The following is a 26018-nucleotide window of genomic DNA, read 5'->3' as shown; positions in this document are numbered from 1 at the left end:
GACAAGTCAGCGTTTACCGCAGCTAAATGGAAGATACGCAGGTACGAGTCGTTACAGTTTTGTCGTTGCAACGATTCCCGCTGCGTAATTTGATAATGAACAGTTGAAAAATAGCAGCGTTGTGTCCGTACTCTTTAATATCCCATTATATGGAAGTTAACGACCGGAAAATACACCGCTCGACTACTTGAAGGAAGTAGCTCATGAGCAAGTCTTTTGTATCCTCGCAATGGTATAATTCCTGTAACGTCTCGTTCTCGGAGGATTTATTTCGTTGATTTGTACTTGTTTATTGCTTTTGTGTTTTCATGAATGGAGCATGTCGCATGCGAATCGTAATATGGTTTTAATGGCGTTTCGACTTCAATGATATCAGCGGCTGATTGCGCTTCCCGTAAGAAGCTTCCAATCATTATGTATTTTAGGAACAACAGATAAGGATATTTAGAGAACGAATTAATTATTCAATTGTTCGCGCAAGAAATACCTGTCTCTTTTTCGAAAGTTATAAATGCTGTTTTCAAAGAGTTCCTTAGCTCACCATAAACCAGATAAGAATCTTTGGTTCCGTCTAGAAAAAGAAACCTTCAGATCAAACCGAAAGGGGTTCGGATTATATTTTCTAATCGTATTTGTATATTTCTTTTTACGGTCAGCTTGTCATCCACGTACAATCGAACAGAGAGTCCATTAATTATTTCCCTTCGACTTGTTTCAGGGGGAGCATCTCGGAAGCCATGCCGGCTGACGAGTTCGCTGGAAATCGAAACAGAAGCAAACCAAGACTGCAACCACCTTAACGAACCGCTATTATCACTGGCAAGGTCATCGGGCAGACCGGATCTAATCATGCTCACGCCGACCATGCTTCCTGTGCACTCGTTCCTCTTTCTTAACGACGTCAACCAGAAGATCGGGTGCTAAAAAATTCGAAATCGAGTTGATTGAAAATCTCAAGGAATATTAAAAAAAATACGAATAAACAATTTGATATAGAAATCATCCATTTTGGGCAAAGAAAAGAAACAATCAGAAAAAGGAATAACCACAGAAGCTCTGAATTTCATTGCTTCCTAATGGTACTTCCTTGGATATTTTTACATTCTGGAGGCGTGAACGAACTCTGAAAAACAGAAACGACTTCTATCGGATGATCGAAAGAACTACCTGGACACTGAGTATAATTATTCACACGTGCGGATGCCATTTCCGGCATGTTTCTCCATGAAGAAGGTCAGCTTCAGTTTTTGCCACTTGTAGATAGAAGTTGAAGTGGCGGACGTCTTAACGAGGTTGCTAGAATGTCAAACAAATAGATGAGGGAAATATTATGAAGATATATTTATGAATATCTAATTGAGCATTTAATTAAGAACTTAATCGAAAGACCAAAATAAGTTGGTTCTTGAGACCAAGTACCTATCTAAGTATAATAGTCTTTCGTACTTACGGTTTAGTAAGAGGACTCGAGTAAAACGATTACTCGTTAAAAGGAACAATAGAATAATCATGCCTCCGCAGACGGTGGTCTCTGCTTTCATGCCTCATCGCGGAGAATCTCAGCGAAAAAAGTATCCCGAAGCGTGAGCTGAAAGGTGGCTATGTAGGCTGCCTAGTGAATGCCGTCGCCATGGTGGAGCTGGCGTGTAGCAACTCCCTAAGTCCAGGAACCTAATCCCGCGTCAGAAAGACAAAATTCGCTACGGAGAAAAGTAAACAAAAATATATATATAGGAAAGAAGAGACAAAGATTAAAGGTCGTTAAGAATTAAAGGTAATTTAATGATAAAAGGGAGAAAGAATTGTGTAAAAATTCTACTGGGAAAGAAAAGAAAGAAGAAACCTCCAACGAGAAAGACGTGCTCAGAAGCGAGTCCCGCGTAGCGCCATGTAGAGGAGCAGGAAGAAGCGCAGTCTTCCTCAGGCATTCCAGCGTCGAGTAATGCTGAAGCATATCCTGACGGGGCAACCGTCGTCAGCGGGCTCCAGGCACCAGCACAATGACTACCAGGCGAGTTCGGGCTCGTTGCACGGCGGCCACCACCACCACCATCATTCTGGTCACCAACAGGATCAACAGCAACACCATCATTACAACCAAAACAGCAACGTTCGTGGAACGACAGGGGGAAGCCAAGGATGGGGAGTCGACGTTTACGACTCGGTGGTCCATCAAAGAGCCAACGTGCATCAGGCTGCCACCACGCCATCTTCCACTCACAGACACCCTTTGAATCATTCTCAGTTGAGCGTGAACAATCTTTCTCAACGATTGAATCACTCGCACGCTCTTAATCTGTCCACGTTGTCCACGTCGAAGCATTCTGTGAACAGCGTCAGTCCTGTTGCCGGTGGGAATAACAATAACAATAATAATAATCTGTCGACTACATTGGGGGTGATATCCCCGGCGCCGCTGCACCAGGACAGCAGACCTAAAGCGAATGGAGGCTTTGATATCTCGAGACTGTCCAGATTACCCAGTCAGGCGACACCTTCGCCTGCACCTGCTCTTCAGGGTACGACTACCGGGGGACAGTTAACCGGTCCCGGTTCCACGGCGTACCCCTTGAACGCTTCCTGGTCGTCGTCCCTGTCAAGGAATCACAAGGACCACGAGGTTAGCGCGAAAGAGACGTTGACCAGTTTGGGTTTATTGTGTCTAGTGTCGTTGTTACTGGCGCTACTCTCGTTGATCTTCTTGCTGAAGATCTCACCGTTAACGGTGACGCCGAGTAGCCTGATCAGCCCGGAAGAGTATACGATTGTCTACGAGGTGACGTTAGCGCTGTGCGCACTCGCCCTCTCCCTAAACCTCTGCTGTCTCCTCATGTGCGCTATACAGTTCCTCTTCACTGTGAAACTCGTCAAGACTTCGTATCAAGGACATTGGTGAGTAGAGTTTTCGTTTTATGCCACGCTGGGTAAATCTGTGATTTATAACGCTTTAAATACCTTTGTACATAATCCGTACTTTACTCAACCCGAAGGTCGAACAAGGTGTGAAAAATATATACGTTTAAAGTTTGTATCCTTAAGATACTGTTATCTTTGAAAATTCGGAAGTCAAACAAAATACACAAAGAGAAACTTCTAAAAGTGCAAATAAACGTTGAGATACAAATATCCTTTAATCCGAACTATACATATGATGGAAAGAGGACTCTCATAGTCATCGACATTTTCCCTCCTAAATGTCAACAGCATCCATATTTACATTGTTGCTGTTGTACATGTAACTTTTCAAACTTACTTAGGTATTGATAAAGAAAAGAAAAATAAGCATTTTCCTGGTAGCTGGGAATTCGCGGGATTCGCGGTCGAACGATGATTACCATTAATTTCTATAATCTGGCGACGCTATCCTCAATCATTATCCTTGTGCCGGAATATAAGTTCTCATTCGTCCATGCGTGGCCTATCTGTGTGCGTCTGGAACAAACGCAGTGTCCCGTATCCCGTGCGATATATCAGAGGCCTGTCTAGTGTTTCTTCTCACGCGGCCTGGAGGACGAAACGCAAAAATTCACATCCTGTACTTGACGTGCAAGCGTTCACCGACCGCGTGTCCCGTTTTTACTGATCAAACACGTGTCTGCAATCACAATACGATACTGTGTGGTGAGATGTATCCGTAAATGCGTATGTTTCGTGACGCGAACCTTGAAAATGAAAATTACACTTTCGTTTATTCCTCGAGCGTCGTGCACGCAGGAAATCGTATAATAATTTTATTAGTAAGATTTTTTTTATATAGACTACGCTATATTAATTTGTGACCAAGCTGAAAGATCGTGACACGCCCTTTGTGTAGAAATTGCAATATTCTCCGTTTTACCTAATAATTCTCCCAGCAAATTCAGCACGCACGTTCGCGAAAAATATTATCGAATAGACACAGTGCAGTGCAGATCAAGTTACAAAGGGAATATAGATATGTTCGCCTCCCGTGACACGCAACTCGAAAGCGAAAATAAGGCTCGTTAAAGACGATACATACTCCTCGAGATGGGATCTGTGGTTTCTGCTCGGAAGTTCCCTTATCGTTGGTCAATCGGATTTCTTTTTTATCTTTTTCGTTGCCGACCGAGACAAAGTAAGCATCGCCGACTCTAATTACTAGCGAATGGAAACGCGCGTTAAGTTATGCAGATTGGCCGAAATCGTCGGCCAAATCACTGTGTGTTACGTCGCGTAACACTCTACCTAGCCGAGGCCACACACCGCGGGCAAGATGGCAACCAGATGTCTTCGGATACTCACTGCGTACCCTCAACAGTCTCAAGTACCTTCCATAAATCTCATAGATTTCCTAGTAAAGGTCCTTCAAAGCAAACAAACGTCTGTTTCCGAAGAATTTCCAAAGACTATTGTCTACCACGGCGTGACAAGGGAAAGTTAGTTTTTCTCACGTACGCTGCAACTTTCCTCCCACTAACCACTTTCTCTCGAGGGCGGTTAAGACCCTTCGTGTGACCAATTAACAACGAAGCCTATTCCCTCACTCTCCTAACTAAAATCGTCACCAACAAATCCGATGGTCCGGTGCGCTAGACACACCCATCCTTAGCTTTCCTCCGAGACAGCATCGTCTCCCAAGACAGTACTGATTTTACATCCTTCGAACGGTCAACATCCTTCAACCGGGTATACACACCCGTAGATCAGTCACTCACTCATCTCGTACATACGCACCAGCGTAACTGTCTTCGTTATAAGTTGTTGGAATAAACGGTGAAATATAACTTACTCTGCTGTGTCATATTCATTTAACCACCTCTGTTATCTTAACCGAAACAGGGGAACGACTACTTCGCGGCGTCGATTCACCGAATCGTAGCGAGAATTTACGCCTTTCGCTGACGCGTTTTCCTCGCGACCGCGTCTCTCCGCGAACGGTCGTAACACTGTGATTACCCTCAACGGACACGCCGTTTTGAGTTTTCTCTTCGGTTCTTTAATTCCGTCCTTTTTCTTTCGCTCAGTTTTTTGGCCAGTGGCGGGTCTTTTATCGCGTGGCGAGTTTGATTCGCGTGGGAAAATGTCGTGTGCTCTTCGGCAGATAGAAAGATCATTGTTTCTTAAAGCATCCAGACGTTGTGCGTGATTGGCATATTAAAGTTTCTTGCGAATGTTACCGTGTGACCATGTCTCCCTTGTGACCGTAATTGTGCGACGATGTTTTCCTGCAAATATTACCATCTAACAAGTTTTTCCAACGAATATTACTGTTCGATCAGGTTTTACTCGAATCTTGTTCTTCCCTTGATAGGGTCCTTTCCTTATATAGAGTGTCCCAGGATTTCGCAGTCAAATCTATGCCACTATATTCCTCTGACTATTTTAATGTACCAAACTACGAAGATGCGGCTGATATTGTGCGTGTTGCGTTATTCCACAACTAGGCTTGATTGGCAGGCCATTGGAACGAGATTTGTTCAAGCTGTTCGAAATGTTGGAGAACGAGCCGTTAACATTGTAATGTATGCAACTACAGAGACGTATCGTAACTTTTGTTTCGAGAACAAATAACAGAGAAGAAGAGAATAATGAAGATTGGACACGGACGAAATTAGCTGTCGATCTTGAAACTCGTGCACTGCGATTTCAGATAATCAAATTAGCATAGAATGAGATTTGGGAACGGGCAGAGTATATTCCGGAGTTTGGATATATATATATTTAGATTAAAGATTGGTTCTTTGCGAGAAACGTTTTTAAGCAACATATGAAATTCTTCGTCTATTTATAGTATATTTCATTTTACTATAGTGGGAGCAGTATTCTATAAATCGGTTTATAAGAGTGCGAATTTATTATCTTAACGCTAGCCTTGCTAAACCCGGTCAAATGACCGGTTTCAAAATTTAATTTGAAATTGTGCGTTGGTCGTTGTTTCTTTTCTTCCTCCAACTTTATGTAAATTCTTATATTATCCGACTAATCAATTTCTCAATTTTTGTTGACGTAAGAATCTATATAAAGTTAGAAGAAGAGAAGAAACAACAATGACTGTACAATTCTAAATTAAATGTTGAAACACGGCCTTTTGACCAGGCCTGGTAGAGTTAGTGTTAAATCATGCTTTGTAATTATTTATTTTGGCTGGTGGTAAGCAACGGTAACGCAAACACTGATCGAAGTAGACAGGTGTTCGTTAGACAGGTATTCAGGCCCCAGAATTTCCAGGTCACCGATTGGGGCCCCTGTTGTAAATTTCTGGTGATTCGCCCAACTATTGGTTAACTAAGAGTAAAGAGAAGAGGACAGTTTACATCTGAGCTACTGCTTCGATTAACCACATCTGGCAGAATGGCCTTTAGGGAAGAAAGTGTACCGTTTTCTGTGGTCGACCATCCTTTGTTTTCTTTTCTGAACAATAGATCTAGTTTGGACATTGATAACTAGCGGCTTATCGATCGTTCGATGACACAGGACACAGCCATTCTTTATGCTACATTATCACCACGACTAACTTTTACAGCTGTCTGCTAAGTTAATATTACCGGTTGTGTCACACTATCGCAGTGTGCCCAGAAGAGATAACCGGAGGACGATTAAAATTGCAACGTCACCGGACGCTTCTCGTTTCCCTTCTTTCTCTCTTTTCCTCGTCCTTTCGCTCAACGGTTGTTTCCCCTGCTTTGCCTCCGGGGCTTCCAGACAATTCAAGATTCTGCTGAATTGGAATGCTCGATTTTCTCCTAGAGAGCTGTTTAGCTAGAAGGAATAGTCCGAGTGTCGACGGGTATGCGAAGAACTGTCTTCTTGTGCTCTTAACCACTTAACTACGTTCGACGTGTTTATTCGTTATTGCTTGATTTTACCTGCTCACCCCATAGAGGCATTTTTGAAATTAAACTTTAAAAAGTTAAAAATTAATTGTTTCCAAAATGTTTTCAAATACTCCGAAGATCGTTGGATATTTTCGTGTTAAAATTAATAACAAAGTAAAATATACACAGCTGTATCCGTATTATTAACAATTAATTATCCTACGATATTTTTCCGGGTTACTCGCGCTCCTGAAAAATTTCTACCATGGACCTCTCCCCCATATGTAAGGAAATAAACTCCGCAGTTAACAAATTAATTGTTTCCAAAATGTTTTCAAATACTCCGAAGATCATTGGATATTTTCGTGCTAAAATTACAAAGTAAAATATGCACAGCTGTATCCGTATTATTAATAATGGAGGCTGACTCCTACGATATTTTTCTACCATAAAAATTTCTACCATAGACCTCCCCCAAATGTAAGGAAATAAACTCCGCAGTTAACAAATTAATTGTTTCCAAAATGTTTTCAAATACTCCGAAGATCACTGGATATTTTCGTGTTAAAATTACAAAGTAAAATATGCACAGCTGTATCCGTATTATTAATAATGGAGGCTGACTCCTACGATATTTTTCTACCATAAAAATTTCTACCATAGACCTCCCTCAAATGTAAGGAACTGCGGCATAAGTTCCCTAATAAACAATAGGAATTTCTGTTGTAAACTACAAATTACAAATTACGAAACCTTCCGCTCTAAATTAACTAAAGATCACCAACAATTCTCCTTCGTTCTGAAACTAATTCTCCGACAATGGTGTTCCCTATGAATGAGTCAACTGGCAACGAAAGACCAAAAGCAAGAGGGTTCTCGGTCAGTGTCTCTGGTGCACGCCAGCTAGGAAGCCTTAGCCGAAGGTCGTCCGGCTGAAGATAACTGCGAAGTCTGCAAAGTGGCATTGTTAGCGAAGGAGAAGGAGCCCTGGGGTGTGCAGACGTGCTCCGAAAGAAGCACGAACTTTAATGGTGGGTCCCAGTAGTAGACGGCCGTTCCTCTTCGCTTGCTCATTGTCACTCGAAGCTCGGTGCCCGTCCCTCCTTCCGTACCACGCTACCGAGTCTGAGACGCGAGGATGAAAGGAAAAAAAGCCGAAGTATGACACAGGTCCAACGACGACACCAACGACGACACCAACGACGGCGACGACGATCACAGAGACACGAGAAGAATGAAAGACAAGCGGCGCTGCTAAGTGCCGGCTCATTACTTAAATGGTCCGTGATAAGGGATCTCTGGTGCTGCTGGCGCGAACACGCTGAACAGCAGATTTTTCGAATAAAGCCACTTTTGGACAAAGTAGTTGCTGGCTCACGAAGTTTTCTTCTTTCGTTGTTAGATGGCGCGATCCTAAAGTAGGCGCGCATTTTTCTTCGCGATCTCACGTTTCGATCGCGGATTTCGACTTATTGGGGAAACAGGTTAATTGGATTATTACTGGAGAAACGTGGATGGATGAACGTTTTCATCGTTTCGTTCAATGACGGGTGAAACGCGTGAAAAGAGTTCGTAAGGTTTAAGCTGGGTGAGAAAATACAGCTTTGAATTTCCTATAAATGAGAGTTTAACAACGACGTGTCAAACACGACGCATGGAGCATTTGTACTAAATTTCTTATTAAATCTTGTTAATTCACTAGCTAAAAAACCAACTATTACATCGAACATGATACGACCAATAAAAATAAAGATATCTATACGAAGAATACGAAACGTAGATTCTTATGAATATGTGCGTTTCTTTAGGTGTATCGCTCCTCCAAACGACAATTCGCCGAAACACACATCAACTTTAACCAATGTATGAGAAATCGTCTCTAGCGCGTTTTTATGCCAAGATGAACGCTACTGTGACCCCGAACGAACCGTGAAACTGAACGATTCGATCTGTCATTGAAAACGCCCATCGGTCGCGAAAGTCTTGTTCGTTTTTCATCGACGGCCCGGTTTAACGTTACACGCGTGTCTGGTTTCTGTTCACGGGCGGTTCTTCGTGCGTCAGAGCGTCCGAGCATACGCGTGCACCCGTTCGTCTTTCCACCAGAAAGAGAGAAGAGGGCTCTCTGTCGTGGCTGTTGGCATTCCACGCCTTCGAATCCGGCATTTCAAATTTTTTCACCGACACAGGGCACTACGGAACGGGAATAAATTTGGCGGGCCGTGACTGCGCCTTAATATTCCAACAAGCAGACAGAAAAATAGAGAAAGAAACGGGCACTCGCGTGTCTCAATGCTTGTAATTTATTTTTCGATTAATTCCCAATCACCAGCCGATAATTTTGATGTTTCCAGCTGATGATAAATCGAAAAAGTGAATAGAGGACTTCCAGTAGAATTTGCGTGATTCATTCTTGGCGTTGATTGGCGTGAATTGTTCGTCAAGACGTTATTTTTCCAAGGGTATAAAAATCTGTCAGTTAGGTGGAAACTATCAATTTGTATACGAAAGATACGATCGTATTTGAAGATTGTATCGTAGTCATCTGATTTATCGTGCAAATTTTGCACGTGACACTCTATATTAAGTTTGTTGTAGCATTAATTAATCACAGAATGTTACAAGAAAACAAATTTGGTTTGGCAAATATAATGGCCGATGTTATGTAGATATGTGTGGCGGATCGGTATCAATAGGACGCCGACAGGTCGAGCCGCGGGTACCAACCGCCAACACTAGAGGGCTACGACGACAACGAGTCTGTCTGTCTAACTCGCTAGTGGTCGAATATACGAGCGATTGATATAAATACCGCACCTAGCGAGACTCGCTCTACGTCTAAGGCAGGGACTACCGGGCATAGCCTTACTGACGAGTCCACCGGTAGTCCCGGGACGAAACGCTCTCTCTCTCTCTCTTTTCTTCCGTCACATATGTAATGTTCGAATTTGTAAACTATTAACTTTTTCGACAAGGAGGTATAAGGAACAAGTTAAAGTAGACGTCATGTTATGAATCATCTGCGAGATATAAAAGACTTCTTTTATGAGGGATCAACACCTCGTGAAGTCAGATTTTATTTATAACATACTTTACGATTTTGATTTATTTGTTTGAGGTGGTATGTCGTGATAGGGTCGGAAGGAAAACTCAGATTTCTTGAACGATAAATGTTTATTCACTCTAATGTCAATGAGTACACTTGATACAGGATTCGCGACTGTATTCGGTTCGCGAATGCGCGGTTATAAGATAGAGCTTGGAGCGTCATGGCGTATAAATACGTATGGTGATGTTTCGAGCTCGCGGAACACGAAGGTTTTCTTCTCGCCGTGTCGCGTAATCGGGTGAGGACTGATTTTCTCTATTCGCTCCTTTAAACGGTTCGCGAATTCCGAGTTGGCCTGTTGCTTCGTTGGTACGAAGAATTCTGTCGGCAATCGTATGCTAGTACCGTAAACCATTTCGACTACCGTTGCGTTCAGGTCCTCCTTGATAGCGGTTTCTATGCCTAATAAAACAATTGGCAGGACTTCTACCCAGTTGCTCGTATTGTGACATTTTATTGCTGCTTTTAATTGTCGATGTAGGCGCTCTACCATTCCGTTGGATGCGGGGTGATAGGCTGTTGTGCGTAAATGCTTAATGCCGAGCAACCGGCATAGTTCATTGAATAGGTTTGATTCGGACTGGCGTCCTTGATCAGTCGTTATTTTTGAAGGTACGCCGAAACGAGCTATCTATGTAGAGAGGAGGGCCGAGGCAACGGTTGTCGCTATATTGTGAAGTTTCTGCCTTCTAAGGCGTGTCGAAAATGTTTGACTGCGGTGTATATCGCGAGTAGTTCGCGATCGTACGCGCTATATTTTTGCTGAGCGGGGGTCAAAGATTTCGTTGCGAATCCTAGCGGTTGTAATTGGTTATTCGCGCGTTGTTGTAATACTGCCCCCATTGCGTAGTCGGACGCATCTACCGTGAGGCTGATAGGCGCACCTGGTATCGGATGCGCCAGCATCGTGGCGTCCACGAGTGCACGTTGCGATTCGCGAAAGCTGTTTTCCTACTGCTCCGACCACTCGATGGGCGCGTTGCCCTTTTTCGCGCCTTTTAACAGGTCGTTGAGCGGCTTAAGTGTTTTTGCGGCCCCCGGTATGAAACGTCGGTAGAAGTTTATCATACCGAGGTACCTACGTAGTTGCTTGGCGTTCGCGGGCTTCGACAATTTTACAATCGCTTCGACATTTTCGGGCGGCGGCTTAATTCCGTCGGGGTTTACCGAGTATCCGAGGAATGTGATTTCGTGCACGCCGAATTCGCATTTCGTGGGGTTTATCACAACGCCGTAATTATTGAGACGGTTGAGCAAGATTTTCAAATGTTCGCGATGTTGGTTTTCGTCGTCCGAGGCTATGAGAAAATCATCGATGTACGCGTAGACGATATCGAGCCCGCGTATGATTTCGTCGACGAACCGCTGACATGTTTGCGTGGCGTTCCGAAGTCCAAACATCATATTTGTTGTTTCGAGAAGTCCGGTAGGCGTTGTTATCGCGGTTTTTTCAATGTCCTCGGACGCAATCGGAATTTGGTGGTAAGCGCGGACTAGATCGATTTTTGAAAAGATTCGCTTACTATGCAGATGTTGCGCGAAGTCTTCGATATGTGGCGGTGAGTATCTGTCGGGTACGGTGCGGGCGTTCAACGCACGGTAGTCGCCACATGGACGCAGGTTTCCGTCCTTTTTCGGCACTACGTGCAGGGGTGATGCCCACGGGCTTTTCGATGGTCGCATCACGCCTTGCTCGATCATGTGTTCAAATTCCGCTTTTACCTCTTTAAGTCGATCAGGTGCAAGCCGACGCGGTTTGCTGTAGACTGGTGGACCAGGTGTAGTTTCGATGTGGTGTAGCATACCGTGTCGAATTCTCTCTTTTCCGAAGATCGGTGGGCGGGTGAGGTCCGGGAATTCTGCCAGGAGTTGGTGGTATGGTGATTCGCCGATGACGGTCTTGTCGGACGCTTCGTCTGTTGTGGCGGTGTATCCCCTTGATGACGTCTGTGTTATCGTATCGATAAGCCTTTTGTTTCGCGGGTCCACGAGCAACCCGGAGTGGCTTAGAAAATCCATGCCAATGATGGGTGTTTTGACGTCGGCTACGGTAAAATCCCACTTAAATGCTCTGCGTAGGGACAGGTTTAGGTAGGGACAGGTTGGCCGCGAACAGCTCGTACTCGCTTCTGTTCACGTGTCCGTGTAGCTTGTTGCGCGGGTATACGCAAACATCTGCGCCGGTGTCGATGAGGTAGGAGATCCGCGAGTTCTTGTCCGTTACGAATATGCGGCTAGATGCCAAACCGTCGTCGTTTGCCGCTTTTACGGACGGCTGGTCCGGTTTTCCGAGTTCCAGGAGCAAGGGGGTGTGCACTTTCTCGCGCTTTCTCGGAACTGTGTGTGATAGTAACACAGCCCGTCTTGCCGCAGCGTATCGCGAGGGCGCGAACGGCGGCGGGATCGTGTACGCGAGCGTGATTGTACTCGTGCCCTACGGTGTTCATTGCTTCTTTGCTCGGCTACTAGCGCTCGCATCTCGCTCATATGGGCGTCCATTCGCGCTACCCGCTCGGTGACCAAGTTGGCGAAGGCTGTCATGGCGTCGCCTATTCCGCTATTCTGGCCAGGTGGGAGGGTTATCGCAGGTAGTCGGCCTGCGCTGGCCGCGGCGATCTGCCCTGATTCCAGGGTGGCTTCGTAAATGTTATCGGCAATTTGTATGCGGGAGTCCGGATCGTTGTTCTGTACAGAGGCTAGGATGCTCCGTATGCGCTGTGGAAGTCGACCTTCCCAGACGGTGAAAATGACATCGTCTGCTAACGAATTGGTGGCTAGGCTTTTGAGATCACGGTAAAACTGAGAGGGCTTCCTGTCCCCCATTTGCTCGTTCTCGATTACCTGTCGGAGTCTCTTGGCGTACGACTCTCCCAATCGCTTGATGAGCTCCTTTTTGACGTACTCGTAACGCTCTGTCGCCGGTGCGGCGTCGAATACGTCTCGAATTAATCTCGCGTGCGACTTGTCGAGATTCGCGATGACGACCTGGTATTTTTCTTGGTCACTAGTGATCCGGGCAGTTTCGAACTGCACTTCCAGCATCTTGAACCACAAGTCGACGTCGTCAGACCAGAACGGTGGCACGCGGAGAAGGGCGCTAATCGAGTCTGCGTTGTCCCCGCCGGCCTTCGTACGTGCGGAGTGGGCGTTATTGGTCATTTCGAACTGATTTAGATTCATTGTGTTACATTTCACGAGCACTCGGGGATAATCACGTCGGGGTCACCAATTTGAGGTGGTATGTCGTGATAGGGTCGGAAGGAAAACTCAGATTTCTTGAACGATAAATGTTTATTCACTCTAATGTCAATGAGTACACTTGATGCAGGATTCGCGATTGTATTCGGTTCGCGAATGCGCGGTTATTAGATAGAGCTTGGATAGCTACGATTCGAGATACGCTGCGAGTGCGGACAATGATTGCACGAGATGTCGAGAGCTTAGATAATTATTCGGCTCGAACCGTGTAAGTATAACGATCGTGATATACTGCGGTAACTCGCGGTAATAGACTGACATTTTTGTCGCGATGCTGCTGCGGAGGAAGACTCGTTGGGATGTGTCCAAGGATGCGAAGGCATCGGATTCGTTGAGAAAAGCTTTGGTTCGGAAAGTGAGGGAAATGTACGTTAATGTTTATTGGCTAATTCGTGTTGGTCGTTGGAAAAGGGTGCTAGCTGCCCTTGAGAGGGTGTTGCTAGCGGGCAGCGTCGTATGTGAGAGATAGCAGATTTCTCGTGTGTCCCCGTGGTAGGTGGTCGACTTCGAGACTGATAAACAAAGACTGTTTGTCTCTTTGGAGGACCTTAGCTAAAATAAATCCTAAGATTTATAGCGGTCCTTAGGCTAGCTGGAAATATTCGGTACGAATGTATCGACATCTGGCAATCATCTTGTCCGCAGGTATAGGGTCTTTGTGTCGTGCGTCAAGCGACGTAAACTGTTGGGAAGTTTACTGTCAAGTGCCGCCACATGTTCAAGGAAAATGTATCTGCAGCCGGTTATAGCGGCATTTACGTTACGGATGATCTATGGGAAGATTCACACGAACAAACCTTTATGGACTAACCAAATTTATTTTGTTATTAAAAACGATCTACAGAACCGATCGACGACTGGTGTTCAATTTAAAAATTGCTTCTCTATAAAAGCAAGAAATCTAATTTACATCGTGTTCTTCATCTGTCGCCTCCATATACATCCTGGTGGCAATAAAATTCTGAATTTACGAGAAATCCGTATTTCGACTTAAGCTTATCGATGTTACCGACTGGACAAAGCCTTCGAGAGTTTAAATTAACCGATCGACCCTTCGTTGAAAGGACGAGCAAGTGCCAGGAAACTATCGCGGGAACGCTCGTAAAAGCGCGCAATGGTTCGGCGTGGTAACCTAGGAAGAGGAACAGGCGCGACTGAATCGTAACGGTTGTCGTGGCCCCTTTCAAACGATCCGTGGCCACCCTTCAGTTTCGGCGTCATTAACCCTTCTCTTCTTTCTTCCTGGTTCACTTAGAAACGAAGAAAATTCCGGAGGTAGTTTGCTCTTAGCAGCTGCCATTTTTTTTTCTTTGTTTAGTCGACACGAAGCATTTTGGAGAATTTCTGTGATTGCATCGCGAAGGTACAGAGAATAAGAAAAAGCGCTCTTTGTTCGTTGACGACTTTCTGTCAATTAGAAATAAGAGTAAACGGCATAACAGTTTTCTTCTTTGCCACTGTATACGTAATTTTTGTTAGACTTTAACAACTCGTATTTTTCGTGAGCAAATACTGTCGAGTGGTTATACACTGTATATGTGAAGCTTCGTTTTCTTCGCGCGAAATATCCATGTTGTTCTTTCTATACTTGTGTTCATATATCATGACGTTCAGCCTACACGTGCCCGAGAATGTAATGTAACAGATAATTGGGTTCGAGCTGTAAATCTTTCATTTGCAGCATGACGCGAATCTAACAATACTTCTTTCCTTGTTCAGATCATGAATATTTTTGTCGCGTGCAGGTAGAATCATATGTCTAGAGTATCCACGGGTTTCGTGTTTACTTATTTCTTTAACTAACTTCGGTTTTAACCAACTTCCTATTAACCAGCAAATTAATCAAATACTTTCAGAATCAATGACAAGAATATACCGAAAAGTGTCGAAAGAATTTTAAAGGTACAATCATTTTCCTAAAAGTTATCTTGAGACGTATTGTATCGTTAGTCTCATAGAGTTAACCACTTTTCTCTAGAATAATACTCGAACACAGCTGTAGCTTTCTATAAATTTCCTCGATATTCGATTGAATTTCCCGAGATCGTTTCCAATGACGAGATCGCAGCAGTTGTTACGAAGAATATCGGAAGAGCGAAGAACGCGTATGTGTGTCTGATCCATCATTCACGATAGTCTCTACGGTCCATGCGTATGATCCATCATCTGCGTAACCATTTTACAATCCTCACCGTGGAAATGCCGATCCGCGATGCTATTCTCGCGCGCACTCGACCGCTTAAGAGTGTCGTGTAAAATTAAGGTAAAAAGTAAGGAACTTGTTAATTTCCGACAAGGAGATAAAGTTCTTTTTATTTTTTACTCAATTTATACAATTTTTTCGGTTCGCGATGATACACTTTCGATACTTGGATTAGTTAAGAATTTTTTTATTAGACTGACTGGATGATTTTGAAGGGAGAATTTATATTCTTCCATTCGTTGGAGTGGGAGAAGGTTTTGTTTATACTTAGTGTAAAATTCGGAGAACGGCTGGAGTGATCGAATGCCACTCAGGCGGCTGAGAACGGATGCTGACCGGACGGTCACACGCGATAAGGCGTTCGGAATTTCGGTTTGTTATATACAGCTGCTCGAATTTCGTCTGTGACAAGAGCATCGTCCAGAGACGTTTCCATCATACACAAATAACTTTGTTTTTCTTCTTGCAGTCGGAAGCGTGGAGAATTCGATGTTTCTGGCTGATCTGTTGTTTTATCATTTGCGCGGCATTTTTTCGCGGTTAGAAGAAAGATGAGATTAATATCTTTGTGGTATTTTGATACTTATCGATCTGCCGATAATGTCGATGCTGGTAGGGGAAAGCGTGGTTGAGAAGAAGCGCGCTTTTTCGATAAATTATGAATTATGGCTAACGGTAATTCACGCAATTTACATAATCTAGATGGAACAGACGCTTTTCAAGATCGCTTGTCGACTCATTTATGTTTATAATTTTCAGGAGAGGAAAATCTAAACCTTGAATATATTCAATTCGAATATGTACTGTAGCCTAAATTCGGGTCTTTTTTCGACTTTCAACGATATCGATTTTGTCTCGATTGACTTCCTGCCGGTTTACGTGCTTTTATTCTTACTCCTTCTTCTTCTTCCGGTGTCCAATGATTCCTTTGAAAATCGACGCGGTTAGTACCGAAGCGTACGCTTCCGATGCGGAAAGTACGCGATCGAAGCGCGTGGCTTCTGATCGGAAGCGTAGCCTTGCAAACGCGATTAGATTGCATTAGCTACGAGACTGAAATTAAATCTCGAGTCGGAATTGTATTTAATTTTCTTCGGGAAGTTCAATGCCGGAATCGAAAATTAGACGATTGAATAGGGATTCCTAGTTGATTTTAGACGTCCCTCTTCCTGTAACTCCCACCGAACTTGCATTGGGCGTTGTTCGTAGGCTTGTCGTGCGGCAAACCGTTTCGCAAGAGCTTATTTGCATTTCCTCTAACTGCGGTTCGCATAAGACGCGTCAAAGGAATATTGACTACTATCTATTAGGTCAGATTTTTTCACTATTTTCTGCTTCTCGTAGGATTGTAATGTTACAGTACCGGTAACACGAAGCTTGATCTACGGCAAATAATAAAATATCTTTGAGATTAAAAAATATAAAGATTTGAAAATTAGGACATTTGAAAGTTTGTACTTACTCGACTGAATTGCTATTAAGTGACGTTTAAAAATTTTAATCACAAGGTTGAAAGTAATATAGTTAGTAATTCTAACGAACACCTATCCTCAGATAGATTGGTATACACACGCGAGTCGACCGTATTCTCCGGAAATGAAAACAACTACATCCCTGGAACCTGGAACACGTGATTTTCCGCATATCCATTAAAGCAACATCGGTCAGTGACTCGTCTACGGTGCAGTCGCTAGACTCAATTAATGACCACGTTCTGGTCGTAAATATAGAAAAGGCAGCGAGATATTTTAGTTTGTTGGCTAACTGGGCTGAGGTTGGGTCAATGTTTCTGTGGATTTCATTTACCTCTTCCGGCCTCCTTATATTTTCTGAATTCTTACAATTTCCGAGATACCAGTTCATAGCAAATTGATTCTTATTATGGCGTAGGATATAGTAAATCTTATTGTCTAAAAATACAGGAAAAGATTTCATTTTAGATGATTATTTCATTAAAAGATTATTATTTTTTTTAACATTTTATTCAAGCGTTTCTTAAGACATTTGTTCAAAGAGATGTCAGGTTATAAAAAATTGAATCAACCTTCCCAAAGCTCCTTAACCTCTTGTTATTTTTGATAAATCAATAGCATTACGCAATATATACCGTGTGATTTCCCTAGACGATCTAGTAGCACTCTTCTTTACAACCTTCTTTCAAAACGAGAAACAAGAAGAGGATTTACCAAATATCATTGTCATCGAAGCGCAGAGACGCTCCGGTGATTCTTATCTCCATTCATCTCTCCGAGTGAAACTATTTGACGTCGCCTTGAATAGGCTCAGACAGTTTTGTCGGGGGTCCGTGTCGTCGACTGTAGCCAGCTCGCACGATCGTGAATGGAAAGACTCGTATAAAATCAAAGGGCCGACAGACTCTTCCTGCTTAGACGAGATCAATGAGATCTCGTTCAATAGAGAAGTTACCTTCTCGACCGCCGGCGCCGTATTACCCTTCAAAGTCACCGGAAAGTCATATAAGCCAACCGATGCAGCCTAACCTTTATCCACAGATAAAATAGGTTTCTCTTATTCCATCTGAATTTCTAAAGAAACCAAGACTTGATTTCAGTCTGGTTAAAAGCTTCGCTCGATTAAAGCTGTTTTTCAAGCAATAACCTACTTTGTGAATTTCATGCACGCGAATCCAAGTATGTATGCGGCAGAAATGAAGCTTTCGTGCATGTCTAATTGTAAGTTGATGCGAAACAATGCGCATGCGCCGAAATCCCATCACTTTGCGGACCCACATTGTGCCTTTTATTAAGGCGCCTTGTTTGTTTACTCTTCTCGAGCTAATTCTTCACTATTATTATCTACATTATTTTCACTGGCTAACAACTGGTTGGTCTGCAATTGACTAACCAATACAAATTTTTCGTTACGTGCATATATTCGAAAGAATTCGAAATTAAATTATCATGTATTACGGGCAGTTACGATAGAGTGACACAAAGCAATCTGTGTTTGAATGCCTCCACTCGTGGACAATATCGATATAACCTAAATGCGATAAATCGCGAACGTTTGATTCGATTCATGGGAAATTTACGCGTTTTTGAATCGTCCCGAGTCGCACGCGAAATGCAGGTCAGAGAACCGTCTAATATTTATTGTTGAGATCGTGGGCTTGATCTTAATGGCGCGGCGGCACGCGATTCTTTACCAACTATGCTCCTTAACTCCAGCTCTCGACCTTCTTCCCTATTCAACTAGCTCGAGCAGTGAAATTGACTCTGCATGCCTATGATTTTGGCAGGGAATGGGAGTCGAGTTCGTAGTGAATGCACATTGTGTATACGTGTTTTAGGTGGTTTGTGTGAGTTTGTTGCGGAGATTCGAGACATTTATTTAACCTCTTTATCATATTCGAGCCTGTGCAATATAACCATATCTTAAATGTAATAAGTTTTATTTTTTATTGCAAAGTTCTTGAAATATATAATGCACACAATAAGTGTATAATATTTTATATATATAAATTATATTTAAGAAGTTTGGGATAGTTTAAAGATGAAATAAATTGCTTTTTAAGTTTAATCTCTTACTTTCGACGAAATCAAGTTTCTCTGGAATTTGGTGGAGTTTAAGATTTGATATCGGTGTCGTAGGAGTTATGTGACACTTTAAGGTGGAATAAATCTAGCGAGGAGTTTAAGGTGCGGCAAAGGAGCGTGGAATGTTGCAATAGAAATTTATTGCAGTGTTAGTGCATTGGTAGATTGATCAAATTTACGTGTAGCGTGGGTAACCAATGATAAATATTTTGCAATGTGTATAATTTCTCAGTAATCTGAGGCTTATAAAATCTATTGACAACTAATGGAAATTGTTGATTTAACAGATCAATTTTAAATTCCTCGTTAATCTAAATTTTTTTAATCCTATTTACAGCTAAACCTTACGACGAAAAATTAACGAAGTGGAATAAAAATGGCATTGTGATTCTTCTCGTCGTGTATTGGTGTCACATCAAATTTAAGAGACAGTTTTACTTGCGGATGCTGCGTGTTACGTTGGTGAAGTCGACGAAAGCGCAAAATAGGAGCTCGTCCGAAATACACTAACGCGGAAGGTTAAATTTAACGCAAAAGGCTGAGAAATTAGTTTAGAACTCGAAGTTTCATTGGTACGACGCTCTTGAAACGCATTCAAAGAGGTCGGCGACCTCGAAAGGGGATGAACGCAACTGTTTCGTGGGAATTTCTTATTGTGGCTTATTTGGATGAAGCTACTTTAAAATCAGCGCTGGATTCGTCTGTATTTTGCCCGGAAATCATAAAATGTTTAGGCCAGGCGACTCCATGTACAGAAAATGTTATGTCCACTTTTTACGTCCGTAGAATTCAACTCTTTACTACTATGCACTTCTTCTCCAAAAAAATATCGCGTTTCAATATTAAAAAAGTTTCAATAATATACTATCCATTAGAAGAATGATAACATGATAACCTTACAAATTATTAGTATTAACAAATTCTTATTGTCGTATAGAAATGCCAACTATTGCTTCGGTAAAACAAACAAAGGAATTTTACAGGTAAATTTTACAAATTACAAGTCATCTTATAACGCAAAATACGACGTGTAAAATTGTCTCAATTTATTAATAGTATTAATAAATTATTATGATAAAAGATGCAGGAATCTTAGCCTCATGAGAAATTAGAGATGAAAATGAGTGGGAAAAGATTAATCACTGGTCCTCCTAAAAAGATGCAGTCCCATGGATGGATGGTTGTGCGAGTATTAAAGCAGCGCAAAACCGTTCCCCGAATTCTCATCCCGGACGTCGTACGACCAAAGACAAAAACAACTCACTCGAGGGCATTGCGGAGAGACATTCATCGAGGACACAATAGTATTATTCCAGGAAGTGCTAGTTCTTCCTAGATTCCGGTTACAATGTTCTTAACGCGTGGAAATTAGTCTTGACCAGGAAACATCTATAACGGCATGTATTTTCTGCCGTGATTGTAAATCTGTTTGGAACATGCGGTTTGTCCGTTAATCTAGGCGCTGTTGTTCAATTGAGTCAATATTATTTGTTGGTAGATTAGTGTGTGCAAGAGCGCTCTATCCATTATTGACCAATTCGAGCACGTATTGGTAAATTTCACACCGGCAATTACGGTGAAATCGTTCGTGGTCGCTGGAAATTAGCAGTATCGTTTGCGGTCGTGAGCTGATTGACACTGCGTGAGCGGGGAATTATGTGAAGCAGCTTTGCTTTGTCGTTTCATGCATTTAATAGGTTTACGGCGGTGGACAGAGTTTGTAAAAAATGAAGACAAGGTAGAAAAAGATTATTTTTCATTTTTTACTATTAGATTATTTTCAAAGTGATCTTTTCAGTGAAATATGATTGACAAAAAATAAGATCTATAATTGAATCATTATAGAAAATAGAATAATATTGATAATAAAGAAATAAAAATCAATTATAGAATAACATATAATAATAATAATAACAATAATGTGGATAGACTTTATGTTTACTTTTATATGTATAATGATACTGTTTGATCCTTGAATTAAAGTTAAGATTAACGTTGCGATTATGATTATCCTTTGTCTGACTAAATATATTTGAAGTATCAATTACAGTAGAATTTTTGAAAGATTCTTGGCTGTTAAACAAAAAACTGGTTCCTTTATTGTTAGGGAAGTGATACATTTACACTGTACATGAGAGTGTGTGTGTAAGGGTTAGAGGGCGTCAAGGACTTAGTGGAGACAAAAGACTGTTGTCAGATGTTAGAAGAATCTAGGATAGTCGGTTGGCGACCAGCGTGCGTGCAAGACGTTCTTCAGAGAGTAATATAGATGTATAACTGTTGTGTGGGAAATATAGTCAATAATTTGTATTCCCAAATCCTCGAATTTCCTTAACATTTATATTTCGCTCAATTATCATAGAATCGTGAAACTGACTTTCACTTCAAATTTTGTCTGTTTCAGGAGTAACAAGTACCTGCAAAAATCATCCATCAGCCGGATATGTGCTGTCGGAGAGTTTTTCATTAGCATTCCCGTCTTTCTAACTGGTAAGAACCAATTCCTTCAATTCTGTCAACTTTAACCTTTTGAAAGATACTAGTACATAAGTTATACATTTAATTTTTCTTGAATTCAGGCATGAATCTAAAAGATACTGTGAACTATCTCTGAGTGTATGAAATCAGTTTAGAAATCCAATGGAAATAAAGTTAATTTTAACGCCGAATAGTCATTATTTTTCTTAGAAAAATAAAAATGATCGTCTTTTAGGGAAGTTTTAACAGATTAATTTATAAAGAGCTGAAACAGAATATTCATGTCATGCATGAATACGGCTGGTGGATGGATCGAGATCTAATCTAAAGTTTACGTTGTGTCATGCTAGTTTACACAGCTATCATTCGCTCGATCGATCGTTAAGCTGTTGAACTCGATTCAAGACGGACATTTTGACTCTGTTCAGAAGAAAACTGCGTTTTAATAAATTTGACGCAATAGAAATTATGATAGACTACAACGTTTTTTTAATTATATCATAAAATTTATTTATTTTTTTTAATGTCATGTTAGAAACTTCAAATACTGTCCAAAACTTCGAACGTAATCGTTTTAGAAATTTGTAAATTACTTAACGACCAAAAATATTGAATTCTCTATTGTCTGAAGATAGATTCTCTATAATTTATGTAATTTATTCGTCGAGAATTGATATATAAAGACTTAAATAATAAATTAATTGAAAAATAATTTGCGACTAGTATTGAAAATTTCAATGAAAAGCATATGTATATAGTTTACGCTTCGAGAATTATATGTATTGAGAATATGTATTTGCGCTGATTCTTTGTCCCGCTTGTTATGGCATACGTGTTATAATGATCCTCTAACAATGCTTTCAGGTATGATATTGTATACATTCATCCAGTTTCATTCGACGCCGGTGTCACGTAAAATGGATACTTGGGTTGCGAGAGAAAAGAAAGCTGAGTCGTAGCCCAACTATTAATCCTCTTTTATCGAACTTTATTATGACTTTGGCACTTACAGTAGAATAACGTTGAACAGAGAAAGGGGTGTTGTACAAGAACAGCAACTAGAACGAGAACTCCCCGGGCTGGGTGAAGTCTCGGCTTATATACACCCTGGCTTGGGGATGTTGGGGGGTTTGGTGTGGATTCCAAGGAGTCCGAAAGTCGGGGTTGGGGCCTTATCTCTGATGGGGACTAAGATGCGTCGCGGCGTTGGCGTCCGACAGTCGGGAGTCGATGTCTTTTCTCTGAGAGGTAATTGGTGTCACACCGGCAATCGTTACGTCGGTTTTCATAGGCCTTGGCATCGTGTTTTGTGGATGCGCAATGGTCCATAACGTCTTCGTGTGGCAGAGGGTAAGAACATATCGCTATTAAAAAAGAAAACGAACACGTTCAAACACGTCTAAATCATCTTTTATGTGTATTTTGCTCGGAAATCATTTTATCGTGAAATTTTGTTTTCAGAGTTACCATAATTTATCTGGTAGAGTTCATAAAAATTTTTCTGAAATCAATTACAAGCTTTTAGGAAACCAGGATTTTTCACATTTTTAAGAAGCGTTATAATTATATTGCTGATCTTTATTTTATTCGTGCGAAATTGAAAAGTACGCAAATGGCGCAAAATGCATAAAATGCGCTAAAATATACGTATATAAGAAAACAAATCTCGATTAAAATTTTATTTCTTTGATCATGTTCGTAAAACTACAAACTTGTATAAAAATACGCATTCTAGTTATAAGTGTTAAAACATTCGATCTAGTCCTTATCACATTCATGAAAACCTCCATTTAATCATTCGTTGTATCAACAAACATTCATATGCAAAACTTACCACCTACCACATCCTCCGCGTATTAATATAATCCCCTTTTATAAATTATACACTTTAGAGTGGACTGGTTGGGTCAGAGTGATATAAGCTTACAAGTTCTCGAGGAGTTCTACCGAAGTTACATTTACGTTTGCATAATTTCACCGAAAAAGATACTCTGTAGAATGACAGGTTCGTTTGTTTATGTGATCCGCGATCGCAACTATTTCAAGGGGATTTTATAAATAACCATACACACGATATTCAGTGTATTTTCGTATTCTCGTTTATTTTTGGGAGATTTGTAAAACTGTTGAACAAAATAATTGAGTAACGATTATTGTTACGCCGCCTAAAACATCTGCACGCCAGCCCGCGCGACCGGACAACAACCGCCTGCGTAACGTCACTTCGACCCTCAATAAACCTAAGGACCCACCATAACTTTCACTTCCCTGCATTGTTTCGCCATATGTCTTCAATCCGTTTGTCTTGAAGAATTTCTAAAGCTTAAAAATATTCTCGAAACACAGTCGGTTTTAGAGGTGTCCTTGGGTTTATTAGTCGCACTTAAAACACGGAGAAAGCGGGTATGCACCCATTAGGAAAATCCGAATAGCCCTGTAATAAAACAAGCTAGGTTTTTCTCACGCACACAGTCATCTACTCCCTACTCATCCCTTCGAGCAGTAGTGCAGGTCATGACCAATCGACACCGCGGTTCGTTACCCTCACTTTTCCTAACGAAAGTGGGACCAACGAATCCGCGTTCTTTAGGCACAGGGGCACACCCACACCGAACTTTTCTTCCGTAAAAAAAAAAAGAGCGACAGACAGTCTACCAACTAACGCGGCAGTCTACACATAGCGCGAGAGTCGCATACTTCACGCAAATCTTTTGTCGGTTCTCGGTGTTGTCGAACATACATCTTCTCTCCTAAACATATCATAGTGCTAAGTCCATTGATACATTAATTTCCATTATAAGAGCCCTGCTCTAGCGTACATATCTATCGCATCTTCGTGCGACAAGTTGTTAACTATTTATTTCTCTACGTCAGTGTAATCTAAGTGTTGGAAATATATACTTTATAATTCTGTGAATCACAGTGTTATACAAACTCAATCACCCCTTATTATCTCAACGGAAATCAGGGGATCGATCAATTCGTGGTGTCGATTGTTATAATCGTAACGGGGATTTACGACACCCGTTGACGTCTCTCCTCGCGATTACGTCCCCTCGCAATTGGTCGAATTTACAATTATATTTGCTGAGAAAAAGTCTTTTTCTCTGTACACCTCCTTCTACTTCAAGCATGTAGTATTGACAATAAGATTGACAATGGCTGAAAGTAATCCAAAAGAGTTTTCACCATGGTTATCGGTAACGAAAAAGATTTGAATCATCTTTAATACTTATTCGTAACTAGAATCATTTCAACTAAAATGTAAATTCTTATATTATAACTTTTTTAATTTGTTATGGCCCCTGACTACAACCTAACCTATCATTCTTATTTCGTAGGAGAAGACGAATGCCGTGAAGGCGTTAGCGCGCGAACAGTGCGAAGCGGCGGTACAGCTGCAGCGTCAGCAGCAGCTGCAACAGCACCAGACCCAGCACCAGCTACAACAGCAACAACAACTACGTGGCCCGTTAACCATCCACCATGCTGGCTGCCCAACGAAAGTCGGGCCCGTGACGAACCAACTAAATACCAGCCACGCAACGCACGGCCGAGCTGCACAGTACCAACACTATCATCACCATCATCATCATCGACATGTGTCAATGTCTCCACCGCCCTTGTTGCTCTCATCGCCAGCTCCGATCGCGGCGACGCACAATCATCTGAACGTGAGCGGACACAGAAACGTGGTTACGCCACCGGATACACCAGCAGATAGATCGCCACCGAGTCCTGGAAATAAGCTAAATAGATCGCAGCATTTGCCACGGGAAGCAACCGGCAGCGTCAGTCCTGGTCTTCCGGCTGCCACATTGGATCTAAGTAGCGCAGCAACCACCAATAGTCCGCATGAATTGTCCACGTTAGTTTAGAAATTTGGTCCGAACATTATATCTTCACATAGGATTGGAGATTAATAGTTGATAGTTAATTTACACATCGATCTTTTTATTTGTAAATTGGGTCGTGGTTTAGAGTTGGTTTGTAAAAATTCGGTCCTAATGGTTAAATGATGAATATTGATTAAGAATAATAGGCATTGATGTACCAATCTTTTTTTAACTTATATACTTGAGCACACGCATTGGAGATTTCACTTTTATTCAGTGAAACAGCAACTTCATTACTCGCTTATTCAATACGGCAATTGCATATATTTCATGGACATTTTAACAAAGTTTTGAATAATTTCTAACGGTACAATTGTGATGAAGTGAAAAAAATCGTGATAAGAAACAGAGAGAAAAGTTGCTCGTTAATGAATATTGACCAGAAATAAAGTAATTTCTAAAGAATATCCCGAAGACGTCGTAGATATTACGAAAGGAATGATTAATTTATACCCGCGTGTATCTTGCCATTACCATACTATTATTATTATTATTAATATTGTTAGTAGTACTCGATTACATTATTATTAATATTAATATTATTGCCTTATTATTATTAATGTTATGGAACCTCTAGTCCTAGGTTACTTTCGCTGCCACGAAAGGATAAGATTTTCGAATTTTTGACTATTACGTGTAATTCAAGTTTTCCTGTTGCGCATGCGCAGTAGAAAGAAAGTTAGCGGAACTCAAATCTCGAACTATAGAGAGTTGAAAAGTAGTAAAAGTAAAAAAGCACGA

General features: G+C 41.6%; 1 protein-coding gene and 1 long non-coding RNA gene across 2 annotated transcripts; one reads left to right on the top strand and one right to left on the bottom strand.

Moving 5' to 3' along the window:
* Positions 1 to 579: 579 nt before the first annotated feature.
* Positions 580 to 1934, bottom strand: LOC117240463. The gene is made up of 4 exons (XR_004494697.1): positions 1844 to 1934; positions 1451 to 1700; positions 1168 to 1296; positions 580 to 920 (listed from the first exon to the last, which is right to left on the bottom strand). It is a non-coding gene; the product is annotated as an uncharacterized LOC117240463 (long non-coding RNA).
* LOC117240462 lies at positions 1920 to 25557 on the top strand. The gene is made up of 5 exons (XM_033506491.1): positions 1920 to 2892; positions 21308 to 21393; positions 22246 to 22286; positions 22630 to 22731; positions 24723 to 25557. Exons 1-5 carry the CDS (start codon positions 1943 to 1945, stop codon positions 25257 to 25259), a joined length of 1716 nt encoding a protein of 571 aa, XP_033362382.1. The 5' UTR covers positions 1920 to 1942; the 3' UTR covers positions 25260 to 25557.
* The last annotated feature ends 461 nt before the right edge of the window (positions 25558 to 26018 follow it).

This window comes from Bombus vosnesenskii, unplaced genomic scaffold (genome assembly GCF_011952255.1).
Source record: "Bombus vosnesenskii isolate JDL3184/JDL3185 unplaced genomic scaffold, Bvos_JDL3184-5_v1.1 scf7180000014638, whole genome shotgun sequence".
In the NCBI taxonomy this organism is placed as follows: domain Eukaryota; kingdom Metazoa; phylum Arthropoda; class Insecta; order Hymenoptera; family Apidae; genus Bombus; species Bombus vosnesenskii.
Note: the sequence above shows the minus strand (reverse complement) of the source record. Positions and strands in the feature narration are given on the sequence as shown.

Coding starts and splice junctions, on each gene's coding strand:
- LOC117240462 (XM_033506491.1), top strand. CDS start 1,943: ATGCTGAAGCATATCCTGACGGGGCAACCGTCGTCAGCGGGCTCCAGG. Junction 2,893..21,307: donor ACTTCGTATCAAGGACATTG/GTGAGTAGAGTT, acceptor TGTCTGTTTCAG/GAGTAACAAGTACCTGCAAA. Junction 22,732..24,722: donor ACGTCTTCGTGTGGCAGAGG/GTAAGAACATAT, acceptor CTTATTTCGTAG/GAGAAGACGAATGCCGTGAA.